Below are 26578 nucleotides of genomic sequence, written 5' to 3'. Positions count from 1 at the left end.
CTAATTAGTCAATCACATGGCAGCAACTCAATATACTTAAGCATGTAGGCATCCAGACCTGTTGGAAGTTCAAAAACAGCATCAGAATGGGGAAGAAAGGTGACTTTGAATGTGACATGGTTGTTGGGCTGGTCTGAGTATTTCAACAACTTAGATTTGACCATATCTGAGATTTACAGAAAATGGTCCAACAAAGACAAAATATCCAATGAATGGGAGTTTTCTGGGTGAAAATGACTTGCTGATGCCAGAGGAGAAAGGCCAGACTGCTTCAAGTTGATAGCAAGTCAACAGTAAGTTAAACAATCACGTGTGTCAACCAAAGTGTGCAGAAGAGCATCTCTGAGTGCACAGCCCTGAAGCACATGGGCTGCAGTGGCAGAAGATCAGTCAGCTAAGAACAGGAAGCTGAGGCTACATTGTACACACGCTCAACAAAATTGGACAATAGAAGATCCAACCAGTGTTGCCTGGTCTAAAGAGTCTTGAGTTCTGCTGCTAATTGGATGCTAGGTTCAAAATTTGGTGTAAACAACATGAAAACATGAATCCATCCTGCTCACTATCAACGATTTAGGCTGATGGTGATGATGTAATGATGTTGGGGCCCCGTTGTACCAGTTGAGCACCATTTAAACTCCAAAGCGTTCCTTGCTGACCATGTCCCTTTATGACCACAGTGTAGCTATCTTCTGATGGGTACTTTAAGTAACATAACAAAGATTACATCATTTCAAACTCTTGTTCCTTTAACAATGGATTCATCAGACTCAAACGGCCTCCACAGTCAACTCATTCCAAATAATGGACCAAAATATCTGAGGAGTGTTTCTATTACCTTGTTGAATCTGTGCCATGAAGAATTAAGGCAGTTCTGAAGGCAAAAGGGTGTCCAACAAAGGGATGGCAAGGTGTAACCAATGAAGTGGCCAGTGAGTGTATTATTACCCTGAACAATGCACGCTGAAGTAAGGTGAGGACACTTTTGAAATAAAAAATAATACCACAGTGTTACTGTTTTGCAACGACCTGTAAGTGCAGTACACAAAAGTAAAAATATGCCCAAATCATCAGTGAGTGAGTCAAGTTATTGGAGGTGAACTTGCACACAGTTTTTTAAAGGTATTTGGAAGGTAGGGTGTTCCCAGCACCTTAGAGAACTTGTCAAAATTCTCTTTCTCACTTTCTGTTAACATGTCTGTTAATGAAATCCCAGTCTCACTTGGATGTTTTTTAAACCAGGACTATATCGGACTGGGATAATAGAACCAGAATCACATAAAAAATGTCGCCATGCACAGTGTGTGTGTGTGTTTTTTTCATTTTACCTTATAAAATCCATGTTAGAAGAGAGCGAGAAAGCTGGGCGGTTACTGTCTATTCTGGGACTTGCTGATGTTGAATGTTCTGTGTAAATGCATGCAAACATGTTTTATATCTTTTCCTCTCTTAGAGATGAGACAGCAAGAAGGAATATAAATAAATTAATTCTGATTGAATAAATATGCAAGCTGTCCTCCTCTCCTCTGTCCCTTTGTAGCCAGCGACTGAAACAAAACACTTAAGAGTTTCTGTTTACACATGTGCTCCACTGCCAAGGACAGTTCAAAATCAGATTAGATTTGCCCACTTGTTGCTTCTTTTTGCCCAGAACCAGGACAAGTCTTACTGGACGCACACAAACCTGCATGCAAAGCCATTTGTCTGCATAAAGATACACAAGCACAAACACACACAGTGCAGCTTTTCAGATGGGGCTTATTTGGGTTTTATGGAGCCAACTGAGTAATAAAGGGGTTGTAGCACCATTGGCTAGATAAAGATGATTATTGCTTTACCTTTCAGTATTGCTTTCTCCACTCACTAGTTGAATTTATCTCTGCTGGAACCCACAGAGTAATTGTGTCTGTCTAAATGTGTTTTTCCTTGAATAAACTAGCTCTGATCTTCTGTTTGTGGAGACAGTGCAGATCAACTTGTGTGAGTGGTTTTAAAGTAGAGATTTATACTATACCATTGAGTCACTGGACTTAACCGGGGCCTCTTTTTTTTTTTATCACGCTTCTAACGCTTCTCTTTGAAAGTTTCAATGAATAGAGAGACATTCTGTGTCTAGACAGTGTCAGTGAATCATGCAAGTCGGGAGTCAACCTTTTCAAATCATCCAAGGTTTTTGTCAGACTCATTGGTTGTTTCATTTATAGTGAAGTCTCACTTATCATTGAAAAGCAGTGGAGGAGCTTTCATATCAGACGCACACATAGAGACACGCTCAAAAATATTTACATTATTGCCTTCTGTGTACAAGGTCATGGCAAAAATAACATTCTGCTGAAACCTTCTTTGGCTTGATTGAGCTTGTCTGAACTGAGCCAGCGATGTTTAGCCTGGAAATGTCAAAACTTGAGGAACTGGTTCGATCCCTCTTGATCAAAACAGTGACATGACTTGGTGTTTTGACAGGATCCCTTTAGCAGAGAAAGCAGATGAATGAACCAAAGCATGAATAGATGAATACGCTGGTGCTTTTAGCTAAAAATGTAAGGTCTCAGTCACACAAGCCTAGAGATCAATCCGTGAACCCTGGGTAACTAACAGTTGTAAGGGAAAATGTGTTTCACCAGACTGGTTGCCAATTTAGTTGACACAATGCATGGAAGATGCCAACTTATCAGCAGACATTCACCATTTAATCTCCACGCCGTAGTGAAACTTTAAAATGGTAAATGGCCTGTATTTGTATAGCGCTTAACACGTTCAGTCATCCACCCATTCACACACGTGATGGTAAGCTACATTGTAGCCACAGCCACCCTGGGTCGCACTGACAGAGGCGAGGCTGCCGGACACTAGCGCCACCGGGCCCTCTGACCACCACTAGGCAACGGGTGAAGTGTCTTGCCCAAGTACGCAACAACAGAGACTGTCCGAGCCGGGGCTCGAACCGGCAACCTTCCGATTACAAGATGCCCTGCCAACTCTTGAGCCACAATCGCACATCGCCATTTCTAAAGGTTCAGCTTTGAAGGTGAATATTCTCAGTTTTCTGTTTGTGTTGCACTCTTTACAGCAATGACTGTAGAAAACATGGACGATGCGACAGCGCCTCCACCCATTGTGCAAAAATGAAGCCAAAATATCCAGCTTGTGGAGGCTGCCATCTTGCATTGTTGGAGCCAGAGTCTGCGCAGTAGTGACTTGAGGTGGAGGTGTAAAGCTAGTTAGCGATGCTACACACCTGTTACTTTAATAGTCTGTATTATTGAAGGATTCAGCACTGCTTAGGTTTTGTTTCAATTTTTAGACAGTGATGAGATCAGCTGCACACTCCACAGAGGCTACAGTCCTGTAGAAAGTTATATATTTAAAAATATATGATCCTCTCTGGTTACTCTGGTATGAATAACTCTGTATCACTTTATGGTAAATGACACACTATCTGCAAAAAACTGAAAGAATTCCAGATGACAAGTTTGCAGTTAAACATCCAAGTGGCGACCTTTGACCTTCATCAGGTTTTATTTAATTGTGTCAGAGAAAATCAAATGTGCTCTTCATGCAGCTGAGTACATAAAGTATTTAAAACGGAAGCTGTACAGGTCTGAGATGAGCAGCTTTGTAAAACACCAAACTGAGGTCCTGTTAATGCTGATATATACTGGCACTGCTGGTGATGAATCCTTTTGACTTTTTGTCTTTAACTTTATCAATAAACAGCTGCAGCCTTCACTGACAGCACATGTGGTACTTTAACCTTTGTACTGTTTTCATCAGTTAATTTTGCAGTTGACATGTGAACATGTTGGATGATCTGTCTGCTGTCACTGGGTGGTGCTGAGGTCTGAATCTGAGGGCAGCTCCTGTAATCACAAAGAGAACAGAACCATAACAAACTGAAATATAAAGTTTCTCTCAAGTCTGAAATAAAGCTGATCCTTCTCTGTCCCACACACTCAGGATCTGAAGCTCTTCTCTTACATTTTTTTCAGTTCTACAGTTTAATCCACAGTTACTGATTAATGAGGAGTTACTGAAGTACAAGCTTTTTTAAAAAATGGTGTTACAGTCTTTAAAGATGTGGCAAGAGACAGAAAACATGCTGTTGTTTGCACATATTTAATAATCAGCTCCGCACAGGAGCTGAAGTAGTGTACAACCTGTTGCTTTTACAGTATAACTCTTGTAATAAAAGTACAGTAACGATAATTAGTGACTGAGCAGCCCGGAGCGTTTCTCTTGATTTCTTTAGTCAGGGTAAATTCATTCACCTGCACGGGTTAGCTAACGAACGAAAACAAGTTTCCCCGACAGCTAAGTGCTCATCTTAGCTAGCTAGGTCTCAGGACCGAGCTAAGGACGGTAGTTACGGATTAGCTTACAAACACGTTTAACTTACCGAAAAAGTGCAGCGGGGCCTCGGGTCCTTCTGTCGGTAGTCCAGTTTACTGAAGAACACCTCAGGCTGTCAGGCTAAAACAGTCGATCGTGTTTTCGTAACGTAAACGCTGGCCCTCCTCTCAGAGCCTACGCTCTATCTGCTATTCCCGAACAGAGATACGCAAGTTTCTCCGTGACTGCAGCTGCCAGTCAAAGCTGTTGTGATGACATTACATCGCAATTTAACATCTCCGTGGACATAAATCAGCGTGGTGAGAACTATTGATAACAAAAGAAAGAATCTTTGGGAAAAAATTGTTAATTTATTCTAGTCTGATCCCCGTCCCATCCGCTAACATGGAGGAGGCGGGGTTTATGACCTATACTGCAGCTAGACAACAGGGGGCGATAGAGACGTTTTGGCTTCATTTTCGAAAAGCTGTCGCGTCGTCCATGGTTTCTATAGTCATTGCTTTACAGTGAGGTGATATGGTCTGGAATTAGAGAAAAGCATCACAAAAGCTAACAGTAAACAGCTAATAGCAAACATGTATCTGAATCATGTGATTAAGGCACACATTACTTACAGATTTGGTTCCCTTGCAACACTGATGAACGCTCTGCTTCTTTTAAGTCTATCTTAGTGCTCTTAAAACATTTAGATTTCTGTCGTTTCCAAACATTTTTGTGTTTCCAGAAACAATTTCTGTTTATTTAGTCAACTTCTGTTGCTTTGTGTGTTTTTGGAGCATTTGTCTATTTGCTGGCATTTCCTTAAGTTGCAGTCCTTTGACCTTTCAGGGCCATTGTAGTTTGCAGACAAATTGATGCCTTTCGTGCAAACTATAGGTGACTGGGGCAAGGTGCTAGTTGCTAAAGAAAGCGCAAGAAGCACCATTTACCTCTTTATGACCAATTTCTTACCAGCAGCTTCCAGTAACATCCAGCAATCACTCATAGCTGGATGGAGAATATATATTTTTATTTTTGCAACCAGTGATTTTCGGATTGTTGCCGTCTGGTCTCTCCGCTATGTGACTGGGGCCTAACATCACCATGTTAACACAGCGATGTGTAGCAGCTGTTACAATAATGGTTCATATACCATGTTCTCATCTTGATTTACTTTTTTATGTTTAAATTAACTCTAAATGCAAGTCTGTTAGAAGTGGTTAGTTGTGGGAAAATAAACATTTTATCTGGTGATAGGGAATATGTTGGTACACCTCAAAGTGTTTATTCATCCTGGGTGGAGGTGTGGGTGCAGCGGGGCGTGAATATGTGTGCCAAATGTCAAGACGATCCATCCAGGACTTGCTGAGATACATATTTTATTTTGGACCAAGGTGGTAGACTAATTGACCATCAGACTGACATTTCCATCCTAGGAGTCATGCTGCTATCGTGGCTAAAAGTGTATGCAGTAATTTTACATTCAAGTCATGTTGCGTCTGAGTAATGGCTTATATGCCAACCTTTATAACAACTCGACAGTCCGCGCTGAAGTCTTGAACCTTTTACTCCAGAATGACTTAAGCCTCCAAAACTGTAGACACATTACACAATTTAACAGTGAGTGTGCTCCTGACAGCCAGACAGTGATATGATATAGTGGGATTAGAGAGAAGTGTGTTTTGAGGTAACTTCTCCACAGCAAAGGAGCAGTTCTTTTAGCTGAAGTGCAGAGAAGCAGAACAGCTTCAGTAAACACTAAAAAAGACTAGAGGAAACTGCAGGCTTGTGGACTCGACTTGTTTTGGATTCAGAGTAAATTTAGATTCTGTTTCATTTCAGAAAGCATCATTTTAAAATGCAGGAAATCAGGTGCTAGTGTCACAGTTTTAACATACTGTTTTGGCTTCGGAAACACCGGAGCTGGTTAGATAATGAAACCAGGTGTATGATTCTTAGCCTGACCAGGATGTAGGCTGCTGGCAGGTGTTAATTTCCTACAGTTTGAGTTCACCATCCTCGCTGATTTCTTCCAACAAAATATTTTCACCCAAATGTTTAAGTCTGCGAGTGAAGAACCTGAGATTGGAACTAGGGGAAGAGAGCAAAATCTGTTTGCCCAGGGCTTCCTCTCTCTCTCTCTCTCTCACACACCGTCTTTCTTTCTCTTGGAGTTGCTTTTGCTCTTTGTCTCAGGTTCCACATTCCCTCGAGGGGACATTGATTTGCTGGAGGCAAAGCAAGCTCCTTTCTGTTCACACACAACACACGCACGCACACACATGCACGCACGCATTTGTGTTTCCATCACTTCAGAGGACATTACACCAACTTACATTGAAGACTTATTGGAATGTTAACCACAGCTGTAACTTACCTAACCCTCCATGACTCTAAACCTAACTTAATCTAAAATCAAGGCTTTGTAATAAAACTGAATTTCCATTTTTACTTTGTTTTTTTGTCCCCTGTAGCCACAGCCGGTCCCCAGAATATGACTGTGTAAACAGATTTATGTCCCCACAGTATGAGTAACACAGGATCATGCACACACACACCTGTCAGTCAGTCAGGCTGTCCAGAGAGAGTATCAGCTGCAGGATACTGCTGGCTGTCTGACAGGCTGCACAGAACATCTGCTGCATGCACGCACACACAAACACACACTCGCACACACAGGCGTGCAGGCACAGCTCCAACCTCTTTGATGTATGGCAGTTGAATGATTTTGATGGCAGGGTTTTAATTGTCTATGTTTATGACTTTGTACACATTAATATCGCAGTAACAAAGCCATGTCAGCGAACAGCCAGGTGCTCAAAATCTATTTCCATTCTTTGCAGCTGCATAGGTGTTTAGAGACAGAGAGAGTGGGGTGGGGGGGCTGACACATCAGTCAGTGTCACAGCATCCAATATCACCCTATATGTATACCTTGCGTAGCAGCTTTCAGCAACGTAGAATACAGTATTTATTGTTGTTTTTAGTTATTGATGAGAATGAGGGAGAGTACAATACAAAGTTTAGAGATGCAACTTTAGATAGATTTCCAGCTCTGAAATCGGTTAAATTCATTATAGATTCATCCAGTTTTCTGAACAAATTTGCCACACCAAACAACAACAACTCCAAACAAAAAGATAGCTCTACTGTCACAGAAAATCAAGAAAAGCAGAATAATCCCCCCCATTTCCACAGCTTAAACCTGCACATGGCTTACATTCTGGCTTAACAAAAATATTTGACTAATCGATTAATACCCAGGTGCCTCGGCTCTAGACATTTCCGCCCGAGTGACTTTGTCCTTGCCTCGCAGTGCACCAGAAGACCTCCCTTGGAGTATAATAGGTTTGGGTCAGTGTGATATTATGTCTTTGAACTTCTATCATGTTTACATTTGCCTTGAAATCTAAAACAAAATAAGACAGATCTCTTCAGTGCATTCTTTTTTTTGCCAGTAGCATGACAATACCAAATGTCCCTCAGAGACTTTTGGTTCCATTTGTGATGTATCTTTATTGTCTGTTTTCTTTTAAGACGTGAACTGCTCCCGTCTCTTATACAAAAAGATGCAGAGGAAATTAAATTTTGACAGTTGGGATAAAGCTTGCCTGTTTCTATGGTAACTGCAGCCTGCCTGTTGAGTGTTCCCCTGCCATTCTTCTCTTCATTTTCCCCTTTCTCTGTTTTCATTGCTGTTGATTGCTATGTGGAAGACGGGCAATCTGAGCAGAGGACACGCAAACACAGAGGTGTCCTTATCTGTCAGTATGCAGCGGACGATCACAAAAGTCTCAATTCCCATATCTCCGCTTCTCAATTGAAGATTAAACGTGTAGGTATTACACTCACATGCTCTTGCGGCGGCATAATGAGGCGCATCAGAAAAATGTCAACATTCGCGCGCAGGTCCCAATTCACCCTGTTGACCCTTATTCGTATATAGAGGTTAAAAATCTTTTTTGCTCTGGTTGAATGTGTTGAGAAAGGAGTTAGCTGGGTCTGCTCGTGAACTGAATGCTGTGTAAATGGCAGCAGTGAGATGGCGGTAGAAAAGACAGCCTACTCATAGCTGTCTTCATTGAGGCAGCTGGGTATTAAGATACTGCTGAGCAGAAAGACCAAGTGTTGAGAAAGTGTCTTGTAATTCAGAGAAAAACCAATTCTCTCACATTTGGTTGGAATGCTACATAGCGATATACTCTCCTGTATATATCCTGTAGTCTCAAACGGAGGCCTGTAATCTGTAATTTTATAGAATTTTCTCGCATATGCACAAAAACAGGAAGGAACACATTTATTTAATGTTAATACGACTCACAAAGTATATCGACCATGTTGTAATCGAATCCCTCCAGACTTAATATAGTCTGCAAAAGTAGCACACGCATCTCCTTCTACCGTAAGTCACATACTCACAAACATTTAAGCGCATGCACATTCATAAAAATAGACAAGCATAAAGAATCCAGTTTAAGGAGTGGAGCTGAGGACAGACGAAATTCCCTGCAACATGATTTTCAGACACAGAGAAACACAGCATACAGTGGGAGTTGAAGGGAACACAAAGTAGACCCCCCCCCCCCCCCTTTTTTTTTCAGTTCCTGGTGTATAACGATGCAGAATTTGTTAATCCAACAAGCAGCGACAAGACTCGGTCTTTTATCTTGTTTTTATCTGTTGTTTTTCAGTGGAGAAGCTTTGGCTACATGCCTTGACAGCTTTTAATTTTTAAAACTCTAAACTTGTTAAAAGCGTTATAGTGTGCATGTGTTGGCATGTGCATTTCTTTTGTCAATTGTTGTTTAGCTTGTAATTCACATCACCCTATAGGGTTTATTAAATGTTCAGCATGAGGAGACTAATTAGTATTGGCTTTCATTTTTATCCCACTTGCTTCGAGCGGGAACTTGTTGTCCTGATTTGTAACGCAAAGAAAAACAGTAGATTGGCAATAAATAAGACATCCCTGTGCTTCCAATAACCTTTTTCTTAATCAACTAGTGTGTTCCAGAAATAAAAGGGAGTGCTGAAGTGGTGTTCACTGTAAATCGTACGGCAACAGATTGTAAGACACATGGCATTAGTGCCGCCGTTTCCAGCATTTTAAGACTTTTTTTTATCATAAATATAGCAATGCACTTTTGTCTTTGGCTCTCTTTATCTTGTCTCAATTTGTTGCTGACCACAGTATAGTATATGCAAATGTTAAATCTATTTTAATACAACAGGATGAGATTAGAGACTGTTTCCAAGAAGATATTTCCCGCCCCGTTTTGTTGCTTTTTCAAACACATTCCTTCTGCTGTTGTCAGTGATAAAAAATGTTTTGTGAATGCTGAATATTTCCCATGAGAATATGTTACTGTTGTATTTGTTCTTCTTGATGTTTGGTCTTTGTAGCTGTCTGGTGCACCTCGCTTTAAGAAGGATACCCCCCCCCCCCCCCCCCCCCCCAAAAAAAAAGAAACAAAAAAAAAACTAGAGTTTGAAATAGAAAACCTCTTTACACGAGTCTTGATGCTTGATGCAATCATCCAGGTAAGGAAAGGACTCTTTACAATGGGTATTAGTGAATGTTTTAGTCAAAGGTTGCTATCCAAGGACTGGAGAGAGGTTATGAAACTAAGTCAACCCATGTTGCTTTGGTAAGAATCAAGAGAGTAAATTGCGCTTGTTAAATGATCATCAGCATTTAGGTGTGCTAACAAAATGCTGCAATCTTTCCAGGAGTGGACATCACAGCTAATCACAGCAAAAAAGCAACTGCAAAGAAGCCATGAGTCAGACTCTACAGGCTTAAGTTAGCATGTTAAATGTTAAAGTTGATGAAAGTCCAATTAGAGAAAAACTGAGCAAGTCGAGTCTAGTCAAGGAACATGGCAGCACAGCTTATGTTGGCAAATTTGCATCTTAACAAACCAACAGACTTCTGGAGAATTTGATTTAGAAAGAGGAGTCCAATGTGTGTGGCCTTAAAGGACCGCACCATGTTTGGAGAAAACACCGCATATCAGCTCAGACTACCTCATCCATACATGGGGCGACCGTGGCTCAGGGGGTTGGGAAGCGTATCTGTAACCGGAAGGTCGCCGGTTCGATCCCCGGGCTCTCTGTCCTGGTCGTTGTGTCCTTGGGCAAGACACTTTACCCTACCGCCTACTGGTGTTGGCCAGAGGGGCCGATGGCGCGATATGGCAGCCTCGCTTCTGTCAGTCTGCCCCAGGGCAACTGTGGCTACAACCTTAGCTTGCCTCCACCAGTGTGTGAATGCGAGAGTGAATGAATAGTGGCATTATAAAGCGCTTTGGGTGCCTTGAAAAGCGCTATATAAATCCAATCCATTATACATACCATCAAACACGGTGGTGGAGGAGTTTGGGCTTGGGCAATCTCAGGATCTGGGCACCTTGCAATCTCTGAGACGCCTCTCTATTGAGGAGGAGAGTGTTGTATAGTCAAGTGCAAGGCCATTTGTCTGATAGCTAAGGCTTGGCCTATATTGGGTCTTTCAGTGGAACATTGGGGCAAGCATGCTAGTAAATCTACAATAGAATTGCTGAAAAATAAAGAAAAGAACCTCAACCTGATTAAATGCTTGGGCAGGATCTTGAGAGAGGTGTGCAAAAAGAAACGCCTGCAAACCTCAAAGAGCAGAAGCAACACTGTGAAGAAGAGAGGGCCAACATTTCTCCACAATGATGTGAAAGACTGATAAAATAAACTAAAGTACTTCAAGGTATTGCTGCTGAAGGTGGCTTTACAAGCTATTGAATCATGGGGATTACTGATATTTTCACAGGACTGCAGAGAGTCCTACAAAAACCTTTTTCCCATTACTGCCAAGTGCTTGTTTTTTGGCAAGCTGAGATTATCTGAACTCAGCTTGCCATATATTATATTTAGGCTGGGCTCAAAAAAGTGGTAGCTTGGCTTGGTGCAGAAAGGTGAAAAAAAGAGGTTCAGTGGGAGTGCTGTAACTATGTCAAACAAAAATCAAATCAAATCAAAAATCAAATCACTTTTATTGTCACATCACATGTGCAGGCACACTGGCACAGCACATGCGAGTGAAATTCTTGTGTGCGAGCCCCACAAGCAACAGAGATGTGCAAACACAACAACACAAACGAGCAAAATACAAGAATGGCCAACCTGAAACTAATAAATATATGTACAATATATAATAGTGTATGCATTTCTGGATGTGTATACTAAATATTTTCCTACGTGTGTGTGTGTGTGTGGTGTGTGTGTGTATGCACATTTTTACAAATTAAATAGTTAAAAAAAAAAAAATTAAAAAAATAAATAAATAAATAATAATAATAATAATAATAATAATAATAAAATATATAAAATATACAGAGTTGAATATGTGCAAAACAAGTGGCATTTATATACAGTGTGGAGTGCATAATGTTAAACAACAGCTGGATGCAGTGACTGTTCACTCTCTCTAAAGGTTAATGTTTTATCCAAATATTGAACTATTTGGAGACTCATTTGTCTTCCAGCGTCTGGCTTCGAACTTTTATCCCTCATAAAAAAACGTAATAAAATTAAAAAACACAAAACTGTAAATATCTTTAACTTAGGTGCGTGATAATTTTGTCACACAGTGTTGCAGATATACAGTCAAATCAGACAGAAACACAGTGTTGGTCACTATGAAAGCACCAGAGTCTGAAAAAGATATAAAGCCCAAGTGCCATTGTTCATATTCAGCGACCAAAATGAAAATCTTAACACACTTGACCACATTAGGAAAACTGAAGATGCTATACATAAGCACTTGGGCAGATTGTGTATCCAAAATACAATTTCAGTGTGGAACTCTTGATAAAACAGTAGATATTACGTGTTAATTGGTGATGTCTTCGCCGTTTTCCCAGCATGGGTAAATCATGTTTCAAACAAACAGATTTAATACTTGCAGACTCTGTTGTCAACTTGCGTAAGTCTCCACAAAATTACACGAAGAGTGCAAAATCAAAGCAAAATTGTCGCTTTCTGTGTGCATAATATCTTATTAGGCACCTCATAGTCTTATTTCACTACTGCCATGACAACGGCTTTTAAAGAAATGAGGATGATGGCCATATGTGCTTTTTAATGTTCTTGATCGGAGAGGATTATCTGTGGTACCTTTTTATATATGTTTTCTTATTTAATAAGGATCAGAGCTTTTGCAGGTGATTACAGACGAAGAAATATGTTTATGTCGGCAGTCTCGATAAGATTAGGCCTAAAATGAGGGATCGATGAGGGGAATGCTGAGAAACATTTATTTAGAAATGATGTCAACAAGAATATGGGAAGTGTGGGCAGTCGACGTGAATCTGATCTAAGTGCAGAGATTGTTGCAATAAACATGCAGGCACAATAATTGTCATTTAAATGTTTCCTTTGCATGAGTCAGTATGGAAACTTGTTCTTAGGTGCTATTATTTTGTCATTGCGATGACAACAGTGCCACCGCAAAAATCACAACAAATCAAAACTGTGACTCATCTTAAACAATATATGGCTTTCTGAAAGGAAAGTGGGCAGTTTGACAGTGACAAGAGGAAATTTAGATGAAAAGGAGAGAGGCAACATTTACATTTCTTGTGACGCTGTTACTCTCTGTCATAAAATATCACTTGTGTTTGTCTCAAACAACATGTGTTATACTGGGAATTTACAACACAAGCTTGCTCCTCCGTGTCTTATTGTCTTATTAATATGAGCTTTGAGTCACACATTGGCAGCTAAGATCACATTAATTTGCACTTATTACATTTCTGGTCAAAATCTTATCTGAAATTCGATGCTTTTGTTTTTTTTTTTATGACTGCGGGATCAGCAGAAGATAATCAGGCTGTGCAGTGGCAACACGGTTATAAGGTCATTGAAATTCTGGTCCTTTATTATCAGGGATTTAGAATAAATAATGCAAAAATTATCATGTCCTTAAGTAATGAACAGACTGGATAAGCATTAATGTGTCCTCTAAATAAAAACTCCCTTTGGGTGCAGAATTTGCATTTTAAACATGGATTTGTTGGCTGGAGTTTAAAAAAAAAAAAAGATAAAATAAAAATCGGGCTTAGTCAACCAGTGGTTGCTTTTGTGATCAGCTGTCACCTGTGGCACTCGGGCATTTTTATGCGATTCTCGCTAAAAATTGCAACCTGACAGAGTTACTTTAAAACGTGAATCATAGAAGAAATCCCTTCATGCTTGCATAACAACATAAGTTCAAGAGAGAGAGAGAGAAATGTCTCGGATTCCCCTTGGGCAATACGTTTTGGTAGTGGACTCGCAGCAGGGTTTCTGTGCTAAAAATTGAAACTGTTCCACTTTAATGGAATATTGCTTGGAGGCTTTTATACAGGGTAAGATTTGGCAACTTGGCATGACAATATTCACGGAAAATGAAAAATGTAATGCGACACATGGGACCGATATTAAATAGATCTCTATGAGCAACAATAAGTTGTGATAGTAATTAGTGCAAGTATGTTCTGATAACTCCCCAAAGGTTCCCCCACCACCACCATCCACAAAGAGCTAATGTGGTGGTTCCCATCCTTTTATGGATTAACCTCACAGATGCCAAGGAAGCGGTGAGTGGGCAGTGGCAGACAGCAATAGATCGAGGTTAGAGAAGTCAGGGGGAGTGAAACAAGCAAGAGTCAAGCAAAAGCACGGATTTCTTGCAAACGAAGCACACATTCAGAGTGCAGAGTGCAAAGGGAAGCAGAAAGGACAGTTGGGTTAATCAGAAAGTTACCCCTGCCATATTACATTAGTTTTATATTCTCCCCCTTTCTGTGTCTGAAGAGTTGAATTCACCATTAGATTCACTGCCTGGAGCCTGGCTTGCGCTCACTCTTTAGTCACAGATGCACTTTATGTCGGAGATGAGTTTAATGGTAGCATTAAACATCCGTAGCCTCAGGTGCTGAATGCAGATGAGTACACAGTGTCTGTCAGGTGGAAAGCAGTGACAAATGATGGTGATCACTCTCTTTTAGCTGTGGTATACAGTTGTACTTCACATGTGCAGACAAGCAAGCACACATGACACAAGCACAGATGGCTGCAGTACACACACACACACACATACACACACGCAGCCGTAGACACTCATATATATTGGATTGTTCCCATAAACATGTTCTTTGTCGTCAGTAAAAATTTAATGATGGAAAAGTTGGCAGTGGGGACTGACTGGCTTTCTCGCCGTATCTCAGCGCTGAAGTGTCCTTTACTATTATTATTCCTGAGACAATGCCGTCTCTATATATTGCTGATTGACAAGGGTACAGCCCACCGCTTCTCACGGCTGCTCAAGATGATGTACTTGAATCCCACGTGATTTATTTGACCGGGAGTCATTATTCGTCACTTGACACACAAACCGAACACCGTGTAAACACAGACATCTAAATCTTCATATACATGCTTCTCAGGTCTCTCCTCGCCTGTGTGCGTGTATTGTTTGCTGCATGTGTGGATGTGGATAACGTGTGTGTGTGTGTGTGTGCAGGTATGTACAAGATGCTGGTAGTCAACAACCCAGTCATAAAACCCCGTGTGAGTGCTAAAATAATGAAAGTCATAAAAACGCAGATAATTGGCTTTTTTCGGGTCGGTGAAATGGATCACTTCTAACGCTGCTGTTGAGAAATGGCTTCTTAGAGCAGAGGGGAATGTCAGAAGGATGGAGAGGAGTAAGTGAGAGGGAGGAGAAAAAAACAAAGGAGAAAGAGAGGAGGTGAGCGAGGGGGGAGGATATGGATTATAAAGGAATGAAAGTGAGGAGAGAAAGGAGGAGAAATGACTTAACAGAAGGCACAAAGAAAACAAGAGCATAATGCAAAGGAGGGGGGGGCATACTCATACTCTACCAGTGTTTTCCTTTTCTGTTTAATTACTCCGAAAAGACAGTAGAGGGAAAATCTCTTTGGAAACATTTAATTGTGCTTTAATCCATATATTTGTTTGTAATCATCTTCCCATTTACATGCCCTATTTGACGATGCAGTGCCATTGTCTACCACTAGCTGGTGTAATACTACATCTTTATCAATTCAAATTAGAACTTGGTCCACTTGGGTAATCTTCTAATTGACTGCTATCACACGGTCCCATTCTCTGCACTCACATACATATAAGCTGTTCAGAGGGGCGGTGTGTGTTTGCGCGTGTGTGCGTGTGTGTGTGTGTGTGTGTGTGTGTGTGTGTGTGTGTGTGTGTGTGTGTGTGAAAGAGAGAGAGAGAGTTATAAAAAAGGGAAATAGAGTGAGAGTGTCGGGCTATCAGCTCATGACAGTGAAAAGACAGATGACCCTGAGTAGAGGAACGGCCTCCCTGCCTGTGTAACATCTATCATCACTGAACAGACTTGTCTTCAACTGTGCCCTGCGCTTGCTCGTGAACGTGTCTGTGTGTGTGTGTGCGCGTGCAGTAATTACCTGCAGGTGAGACTCATGCTTAGCTGGAAATGACTTTGTCTGGCCTGTAACTGCAGTTTAACTGCAGCAAAAGTATGCATTCTGACATGCTTATTCATCTGCGTTCCCACATACAGTGCCGTACAAAAGTCTTGAGCTTCCACTTATTTCGTCATATTTTGCTAGGAAAATGGGAAATAGGTGCAAAGACTTAATGGAAGCTGTGCAAAAACACATAGGCATACAGTTTGTAAGGCAAAAACTACTTCTACTTTTCAAGTGGTGTTCAGGAATCGTTCTCCAGGCTTCTTGGATACAACTTTTGTTTTTTCAAAAGGAAGAGGGCCATGTGACACATCAAACTTATTGGTAATGTCACAAGAAAAACAATGGTGTGCTTGGTTTCAACGTAACTTTATTCTTTCATGAGTTATTTACAAGTTTCTGACCACTTATAAAATGTGTTCAATGTGCTGCCCATTGTGTTGGATTGTCAATGCAACCCTCTTCTCCCACTCTTCACACACTGATAGCAACACCGCAGGAGAAATGCCAGCACAGGCATCCAGTATCCGTAGTTTCAGGTGCTGCACATCTCGTATCTTCACACCATAGACAATTGCCTTCAGATGACCCCAAAGATAAAAGTCTAAGGGGGTCAGATCGGGAGACCTTGGGCGCCATTCAAGTGGCCCACGACGACCAATCCACTTTCCAGGAAACTGTTCATCTAGGAATGCTCGGACTTGGCACCCATAATGTGGTGGTGCACCATCTTGCTGGAAAAACTCAGGGAACGGTCCAGCTTCAGTGCATAAAGAGGGAAACACATCATCATGTAGCAATTTCAAATATTCAGTGGCCTTGAGGTTTCCATTGCTGAAGAATGGACCCACTATCGTTGTACCCCATATACCACACCAAACCATCACTTTTATTGTTCCAACAGTCTTGGAGGGATCCATCCAATGTGGGTTAGTGTCAGACCAATAGCGGTTTTGTTTGTTAACTTCACCATTCACATAAAAGTTTGCCTCATCACTGAACAAAATCTTCTGCGTGAACTGAGGGTCCTGTTCCAATTTTTGTTTTGCCCATTCTGCAAATTCTGTGCGCCGATCTGGGTCATCCTCGTTGAGATGCTGCAGTAGCTGGAGTTTGTAAGGGTGCCATTTGTGAGTAGCTAATATCCGCCGAAGGGATGTTCGACTAATGCCACTCTCCAGTGACATGCGGCGAGTGCTACGCTGTGGGCTCTTGCTGAATGAAGCTAGGACAGCCACTGATGTTTCTTCATTAGTGACAGTTTTCTTGCGTCCACATTTTGGCAAATCCAACACTGAACCAGTTTTACGAAACTTAGCAAGCAGTTTGCTAACTGTAGCATGGGAGATGGGTGGTCTCGTAGGGTGTCTTGCATTGAAATCTGCTGCAATGACCCGGTTACTGCGTTCACCAGATATCAACACAATTTCGATCCGCTCCTCACGTGTTAACCTCTTCGACATGTCAATGGCTGTGAACAAAGAGAAACTTGTAAATAACTCATGAAAGAATAAAGTTACGTTGAAACCAAGCACACCATTGTTTTTCTTGTGACATTACCAATAAGTTTGATGTGTCACATGGCCCTCTTCCTATTGAAAAAACAAAAGTTGTATCCAAGATGGCCGACTTCTAAATGGCCACCATGGTCACCACCCATCTTGAGGAGTTTGCCCCCTCACATATACTAATGTGCCACAAACAGGACTTTAATATCACCAACCATTCCCATTTTATTACGGTGTATCCATATAAATTGCCCACCCTGTACATCAAACATTGCATTTACAAAGCTTTTTGGAGATAAAATGTTTGTATAACTCCTGATGTCTACTAATTATATCAAAAACTTTCCTAAAGTATATATATTAATGTTTTTGGACCTGTCAGCATTACAAAGAGTGTAGACATGCACTGAAAGATATGCACATTTTTTTAAAAAGTGTTTAAAAAGTGTCCACAATGAAACGTGTTTACAGCCCTCAGCTGCTCAGTTCAAGCAGCAACTTCTAGTCCCCTGAAAGAGTAAAACTGTGCATACCTGCACCTGATGTGTGATTGTTGTTATGGGTGATTCAAGTGTTCTTTGAACCCTACTCCTACTCATTTTCCTGTCACTCTGTTTGAGCTACACCAAAAGAAAAATCCAAACCTGAAACCCTGGTGAAAGCTAGAGAAAGGGCAAGATTATCAGGCATGGAGTAAGGTGCAGATGCAGAGAACCATAAAGAAAACGTCCTTGTGAAGACACCCCCCCCCCCCCCCCCCCCCCCCCCCTCAAAAATGTTGTTTTGGAACCGCACTGTGCCATTTGACACATCAGAGACACATCAGAGACTGCACGATTGATCATTTGTTGTTTATTTACCCCCTGTTCATCCTACCTGAATAGCAGAGTGGAGCCAGAAATAAATGGAGAAAGTTCACTCTTTTCAGAGATGCCAGGCAGGAACAAAAAGCTGCAAATAATTCAGTTTAAGAAAGAGGGGGGAAAAAAATCTCATCTGACTAGTTGACAGACAGCGCTCACCTGTCCTCAAAAGACAGCAGGCCTCCTCGACATTTGTATGAGGTACTCAGCAGTATCCCCAGGGGGACACCTAGGCTTTGATACTGCATCAGTTTAGTGTAGTGGTTGTCAGAGGAATACGTGAAAAAGATGAAGAGGCAAGGGCAGAGCTGTAGAGATGGAAGACGCAGACTCAGGTGAGGGGTATGGCGGGGGTGGGAAAGGGAAGGGCAGGGGAACAAAAGAGAAGTAACAGAGGTGGGAGCCTGGAGAGAGTGACGAAGGTTTGAAGAATAGAAAAAGCACGACAATGTGGGGTTAGACAGATATAGAGGAGGGGGAAGAAAGGCAAAAGAGGGGTGGGATGTTGAACAGTCAGAGAAGAAAGTACGAGGGTGCGATTCAGCCTGACCTTTTCACCGAGCTGTGTTCAGAATGGCTTATGTTGTTCGATATTTTTGTGATGTTTTTTATTTTAGAAAGAAAAGAGAATAAAAAAAAGTAGATTTTTCTGGCTGACTTAATGCTCATGGCTGCTCTTTATTTGGTGATTTTCTTTTAGAACCTCCCTCTAAATCTGTGAAAGTGAACATGGGCTCTTGATGATTAAGAGCTTCTTGTTTCTGCTACCATGTCTGCCTTTCCACTGTCTTCCATCCCTCTTCTTTTCTTGTTATGCAGACTGTGAACTCTGAGGTTGTCTGTGTGGTTTTCAGACAAGAGGGTGGTATTTCTCGGCTCACCTTTTGAAAATGTCATAAAGAAGGTGAGATACACAATCCCCCTTTATGCACTTCTGTCAAAATATCACAACCTGGCAGAGAAATGTTAATGCAGGAATTTACTTTATTGAAACAAGTTTGATTATTCTAGTTGCTTTCCGGTGTTATTTCTCTGTGTGAAATACGTCAACTCTAGTTTAATAGTTGAAATAGTTTAAGTCTATTTTGCAAACAATCTAGCTCTGTGTAGTCGTGTTAATAGGAACTTTTAAGAGTGAAGACTTGGCGAAATGTCCAAGTCAGAGTCAGCGCCACATTTTTATTGATCAGAGACGTTTGTGACTGTTTGCCAGTGGATTGATGATGGCTTGCATTTTAAAAGGCAAAGAAGTGCATAAACAGAACAAAAGGTTTATCCACGGATCATGTTTATCTACGGATCATGTAACCCTTTAGGTTACAAAGTTATGCCCATGAATGCAGTTAGTGTTCCAGTGTGTTTTGTGGTTAATTGCTTGTGTAATTGCTGTTGTCTGAAAAGTAAATTGTTAACCTCAGGTAAGTGCTAATCCCAAAATGAGAATGCCGGGGAATTAAAATGTCTGTTTAGAAAATATATCTTTTTTTTCTACCACTCAATAAAAAAGTATTTGAATTACAAACCACATCAGTAGCCCCACAGACATTCAATTACCGTCATGTTTGTGCAGAGCTATCATAAAGTAAACTGATGTGCTTTGTTTTCCCGATGCTTTTCACACACGGCCACAAAATAGAATAAAAACGTCTTGATCTTTGTTCGGAGACTGTTTTCATGTCTGGTGGACTATAGAGAAGTCTGACATCTCGAGCAGGGAAATGTGGCAAACTGGCAAAAGGAGTAAAGCAGACTCCAAGCAATTAATGACTATGTTAATATAAGAGCCCGAGGTGCATGGATTGAGCTTTAGGAAGGTAAAGAAAGATGCTCCAAGCAGGTCTGGCTCTTTGTAAGAATCCCTTCCAAAAATCTGTCTCCTTTTTTCCTAAATGCTGTGACTTTCAGGTGAGACAAGGAATAGAGGCCACGCACCAGAGACCAAAGACATGCTGGTACAAAGACCTGTTTACTGTTTAATGGAGTGTGTTTCCAAATGGGACAGATAATTACAAGAAGGCTTTGGTTGAACTCCCCCCTGTTGTTTGTGTGTGTTTGAATCCAATCCTGTGCCATCACAACATTGCCTCTTTCGGAGGCTAATAGTTAATAGTCCAGCCTTAAACTGGGACTTTTAACAGCATCTACCTACGGTCAGCTCTGCTGCACGTAACATTCAAACTTTCTTGTGGACGTCCACAAATCTCTTGGTAGTGAAGTGTCCCCCTGACTTCATTATACAGGATGATAAGGTGGACCTTTTGTTTTGTGTGGTAGTTTGTTATCGCCTCACGTTGTTGATTTAAAACCTTCTCTAAAAAGAATTATTGTAGAAATGACTTGTCATTAAAATCGAGTCCTCGGTGGATCCTGTGGGGTAGCTGCTGTGTATTGTGACAGTCGGTTCTGACTGTCACTTTTTTTTTGGTTTAATTTTCCTTCTCTTGTTTTTTTCTGTCTTTCTCATTTTCTTTTCATTCTGTGTTTTTTAAAGCCAACTATTTTTTGCAGCAATGGACTATTTTTTTTATTCAATGACTCTGAAATAATAAAGATCAAAGATTCAAAATGTTCACATTGGGTTTCAATCAGACTAAAATACTGTGAATAACAGCTTTATGCTATGCAGCAAGGTTGTGTAGAAGGAGTAGTTTACTACGTTGCATCTAATTGCTACAAATTATTGTTTTGCATTCTGCCAAGTTATTGTTCGGACTATGTTTGTGCACTTTAGTTTGTTACACATGGTATCACACAGATTTCAAGGAATTACTGGGGTATTGAGAAGCAGCTGGCATCTTCACTTTACTGTGTAATGGGTCAGCTATATAATCGCTAACCAGCAAAGGCAATGATGAGATTCCACAAGTGGAGAACAGTGGGGAAGACGTGTTTATGATCAAGTTTTCATGCTGACTCATAGACAAAAAAATGTACTATTCTCTTTTTGTTCATCCCTCCTCTCCTCTAGGGAACCCTGCCGTCCAACCAGCCTGCTGCCTGCTGAGTGGAGCGCCGGGTTGGGCACGGGGAAGGAAGATGACCCTTTACCTCTGGGACTGGAAACCCTTCCACTAAGACTCATGCAGCAGGAGTGCACTGCTGTCAAAACCCTGCTTCTAAGGCTGAGACGGACACTGCAGGAGGTGAGATAATGCACATGGCTAACAGTCAGCAGCACACAAGCTCTTCTCGACAAGGACATACAAACAAATGAAGGAAGATTAGCTTTACATTTAGTGAGTCTGGCATATTTGGCTTCTACAGAGCACATAAGGTAGACCACACCGACAGCCCTTATCAAGTTTGAAACGCATCAAATTGTTTTAAACCAGTGAGGATAAGGGTCTAGCAAACAATAAAAAGCAATTTCATCTGGAACCACTGTGCACCACGCTGCTCTCACGAATTTTTCACCCCCTATTTTAATCAGGCTCTATTTCAGTTCCATGAAATCTGGTCAAAGTGGTTGCTTTCCCGTCTCTAAAAGGTCCATTTAATCACTTTGTTTTGTTAATTTAATCAGATTCTACATTTAGAGGGGGAAACTGGGAGACTTTAAGTATCTGCCAGTTTATGCTTTACATGTACACAAACACACAATCAATCAATCAATCAATCAATCAATCAATCAATCAATCAATCAAAGCTTTATTCGTCACATGCAGGTTGCCCTGCAGTGAAATAGGACCCCCCCCGACCTTACACATATAGCACAAACATTACATGGGGATACAGGTCAGAGATTGGTAGAATCAGAAAAAAACATTGAAATGTACACTACACTGGGGAAAGTACAAGAGGAAAAAAAGAGACCCCTACTCATGCTATGCTTCCATGGTAGGACAGCATGAGAACAGGAAACAAAAAAACTCCTCTGCACAAGAAGCACATAAATGTCCACAGCACAACATTGTGAAGACATGACAAGCCACAGGGGTGGGTGGGGGTTGAGGAGTAATCCGAAGCGAACACAGCAGCCACCCTGCACAGCGCTACCATTCCAGCGCGGCACACAGACCCGCCGTGCTGCCCCTTCAGGAAACAAGCATCGAAGGCGTTTGGAAGGGAGGGGGGATGAGTGTGTGCTTATCAGTGTAAGTGTATGTGTGTGCGTGTCCAGAGTTCAGCGGAGACAGTGTCCTTCGCTCTATCAGGCTAAGTAAACAGTCTGCCAGCCAACCCAGGTGGCCTTCATGGGACGGGAAGAATAGTCATCACACAGTCGTTATCAGGGAGTTGTTTTGGTGGGCTCCAGCCTTGGGCCTGCAGCTGGCGCCGTGGTGTCCGAATGTTGAATATTGTTAATTTCTGTTTTGTGAGCAGCTCGAATTTTAGCACTCTGAGACAGGTCCCTCAACTTCGCGTTGAAGAGCTGCGAGCCTCCCCATGATGGTATCAAACTTCAGTTCCAAGGTGTTGTCAGTCTTTTGATTCTGAGACTTCACAACTGCAGTGATCCGTTCCGCGATGTTTTCCAACTGTCGCTCAAGGGTGTCATTTTGAGCAGGCCTTTCTCTGATGTTTCCCCTCATACGCTCAATGGTGTTGTTTTGAGCCTTCACAGCAGCAGTAAGCGTCTCCAAGGTGTTGACCATATTACGTTCGTTGTGAGAGGTCGCACCTCATCCCACACATATTATCCCTCCTGTTTCAGGCTATAAATCTCCTCTTTAAATGTTTTAGCCTGGTTAAAGCTAACGTTTCACCCCAGGCTATGTGTGTGTCTCAGTGTGAATGTTTGGAACCAACTTAAATTACATCCAAACCATTCTGGACATGATTAGCTGAAACAGTCACTTAGTAAAGCACTGACACGTTGGAATACCTTTACAAGGTCTAACAATATAAACCAGGAAGCCACATTATCTGCCATCCTCTGCACTTACATATCCTCTTTAGATGCCAGACTCCACACGTTTTTGAGGGGTCTCGGGTAATTACAAGATGCAGATGCAAATTTTTGTTTTACATTTTAGTCCAAATCAGGATCCAGAAAGATCATAACACTTTGCTTGAAAATGACAGATGCCTAAATGATTGTTTTCTGAAGTTTTGCGAGCACAGTGTCAGTAGGAGTCATTTGGAAGGGGATGTTGATGGTGTTTAATATATACGGTGAATGTTTTGTTTTAGAGTGAAAGTGCTAATATTTTCACTAATACCCTTTGGCAGTGTATAATACATGCCAACATACCAATAAGGGATGTTAGCAATAGCATAAGCTTAGAAAGAACATCCATTAGCTTTGATTGTCTGATGCTTTGGTTTTTTTTTTTTAAATCTACATGGGTGACTGACCCCAACCATATATGGAAGTATTATACAGACCCATACTCAAAATACAAATACACAAAAAGATAAAAGGGTGACCAGACCTTCCCTAAAACCACACCATTAGTATCTCTAAACTAAGATCAAAGCCTGCTGTGAATTACAGTCCACAGAGGCATATATATAGCTTTCTCCTGATTTCTTTCCTGCTTATATCTCTGTTTTTCTCCCAGGACCTCTGTGAGAGAGACATGAGACATGTAAATGAAATAATAATTTGTAGAGAGAGAGGTAAACTAAAGTGGTGATGGAAAAAAACTAAAGGAGTGCAACAGAGAGAGAGGGTACACAGCAGCAGAACATGAATATGAAAGAGGCGTTTCTTTGCCCTCTTTGCTTGCTCTGTTGTGTCATTAACTTGCAAATTTTGTTACCTTCCAAAAGCAGACATAAACCATTCTGCAACAAGGGGAGGGTGACTCGACATGTCTGTTTTCTTTGCATTTCATTTGCTTGACCTTCTGGTATTGAGCCCCGGTCTTTGGCTTTGTTTAACTTAACTTATAGCCTCTTGCGTTCACCTTTGCCGTTGTACACTTGTGTCTGCTTTTGCAAGCTTTTGCCAATCAATAGCAGGTGCCAACACTTTTCACTGTCAAACACTTTTGTCCACTTCAAACGTCCTATCACTGGGCCGAAGCTCAGCCAAGTAGACAGGGTCATAACTCTGCAGTATGTGGAACCTGGCATGTGAAACTTTGGGATTAGAATTCCTGCTGTCAGTCCTCTGTGTGTGCAAAGGTGCACGGACTGTAATTTGCTCACTTTTTACTTTATTTATTGGAAATTCAACTTCAAATCAAATCATTATTACATACTGTATTACATGCATTACGTGCATCAAGGTCACATAGAGATTATTTTATCTAATGTCTAATCTAACCTACATCTGGTGATTGAGAAGACCTCCCCGTTGCTGTGTCACCCTATCAGAGGTTATGAAATCAAAAGACACTTTATGGTGGTGATTGTCCACAGGCTACTGTTACGCCCCAGTCTAGGGGTACAGGAACGCAACATAAGTTTGAAAAGACTGCCCCGCCCTGGTCCCCAAAACCATACACAGAGGGAAACCAATTCCTTAGTGAATCGTGTTTTATTATCTACACTGCAAAAATTAAGCTCCAGGGTGAACAAAGGCCAAAATAACAAACAAAACAAGCTAAGTCAGGAGGAGGTGCTATCTAAAACCCTATGTGAAATCAAACATCAAACAAAAGACAAGCGCTACACCTAACTCCCTAACTGAAATAAACAGGAGAAAACAGTGCAAGGAAAAACAATACGGCAGCTCACCCCTTCTGTTGCAGTGCTATTTACAATGTGCTATGTACAATGAAAGCTAATATACACACTATATACAGAACTCAGAGAAGCCGCACAAATCACAAGCACAAAAGTCTCAAGTTTTGGAGGCCAGGGTCAGGTCTGCTGCTGCTGTCAGTGGCTGCCCCGGGACAACTGCTGGTGAGGGATTTGAAGAAGATCACATGGCCAGGGGACCAATCAGCAGCCGTCAGCTCATCCACTCCGGGACCTGCAAAGACTTAAAGGAACAGACAACAACAGCCACCAAAACAGATTATGGACAGGGCCATAACATACCCAAAGATTTTGTCTTTCACCTAATTATGCTTATTGACTTGCAAGCTTTCAGTGCAGACCTGTGAATTCTCCCCTCTGAAGTAACACACTAGTTAATCAATTTAGGGGACTTTTGAGGCTCAATAAGAACCCTAAATTGAGCTTAAGTCACCAATGAATTGAAATATAGCTAATCAAAATTCACTTACTTCACTTATGTTAAAAAATTAGTCCCAAATTTTGAGCATTTCATCAGTCTGGGTTGAAAATTATAATTTTTATTTTTCAACTATCCATAGGTTTGTGATTGTTGAAAAGGACTTTGGTCATTATTTTCAGCTGCTTTGAGGTACTGAAGCTCAGATGTGTTGTTCCGCACTCATGTTAGAGTGATACTATCATGGGTTTACATCTCTACAGTGTCTTCTTTGAATTGCAAATAAATGGAAAGTTATGGAAATTCACTTATAATGTATTTCAAACCGAAAACCTCAAGTCCCCAAAACCATAGCCTGAAATTCTGGAAAATCTTTACAGTTACTTAACGTTGACCATATAATTCAGATTACTGTGTTTTTGACTTCTGTCTAATTTCCATTGTTTTTTCAAGTGCCCCAAAAACATGCAAAACCACTCGATTTAGGTGCTTTCAGAGATTACTTGAGTTGAAATTCTCTGCAGAACTAAACTTATAGACTTATGAACTAAACTTTAATGATTTGAAGGAAAGAGAACTCGCCACGTCTTAACCTTATGTCAAAGTTATGGCAGGTGGAAACAAAACACAGAATTCCCTGTGGTTCAGCTCCCAAGGCTCTAGAGACATCAAACAGATTTCACTTGGGTTCCCAGGAGACTGGAGACACTATTGCATATCTTCTTCCCTGCCATGCGCGGGTTTTTGCAAGAATAATTTTTCCCCCCAAAAAAGAAGGCTCATCAGTAGGCCTCAGTGGTCCACTGCAGAAACCTTACTGAAGAACCTAGTTGATACATCGCAACAATTCATGGAAGATGGAGGGTGAGATTAACAGAGCAGACTCTCAAAGCCCCAGAGACCGACATATTTAGATATCAACTCCCAAACAGTAAGATCTTTGGAGAGCTTATCAAAAAGCCCAACATTGAAAGTACATTAAAAGATTTGAATGTGAGAGCATCACGTCTCAGAAAAAATAGATTTGCATAATTGAAAGTTTACATTGACACCTAACATTGACCTTTTAATCCAGAATCCAGCCTTGATTTTTGCGACAGCCTATCTGTGAGCGATCTACACCTTTGAATTCAGGAGCTTGTAAAAGTTATCAAGACACGACTGGGCTGCACACAGCTGTTGTGAGCTTATTTGATGTAAATTGATGCAGTTTCCCATTCTTTATAAACATATAGACTATAATATCTGTAGAACAGGATTAACAACTGTTTTAAAAGATTTTTCTTTTCATCAGTTAGTTAAGAGGAACGTATTTTC

The 26578-nt window shown here is 41.2% G+C and overlaps 1 protein-coding gene across 4 annotated transcripts in view; it reads left to right on the top strand.

Annotated features, from left to right (window-relative positions):
- Positions 1 to 26578, top strand: part of ccser1 (coiled-coil serine-rich protein 1) — a 128918-nt gene that overhangs the window by 26572 nt on the left and 75768 nt on the right. For all 4 annotated transcript variants that reach the window (XM_082553599.1, XM_082553600.1, XM_082553597.1 and 1 more), the window contains exon 7: positions 21158 to 21332. In XM_082553599.1, coding sequence (XP_082409725.1) covers positions 21158 to 21332 — 175 coding nt within the window. The remainder of the gene's footprint in view (positions 1 to 21157; positions 21333 to 26578) is intronic.

The sequence above is a fragment of the Aulonocara stuartgranti genome, assembly GCF_965226115.1.
Source record: "Aulonocara stuartgranti genome assembly, chromosome: 12".
NCBI lineage: Eukaryota > Metazoa > Chordata > Actinopteri > Cichliformes > Cichlidae > Aulonocara > Aulonocara stuartgranti.
The sequence above is the reverse complement of the archived record's forward strand: the minus strand, read 5'-3'. Positions and strand labels throughout refer to the sequence as shown.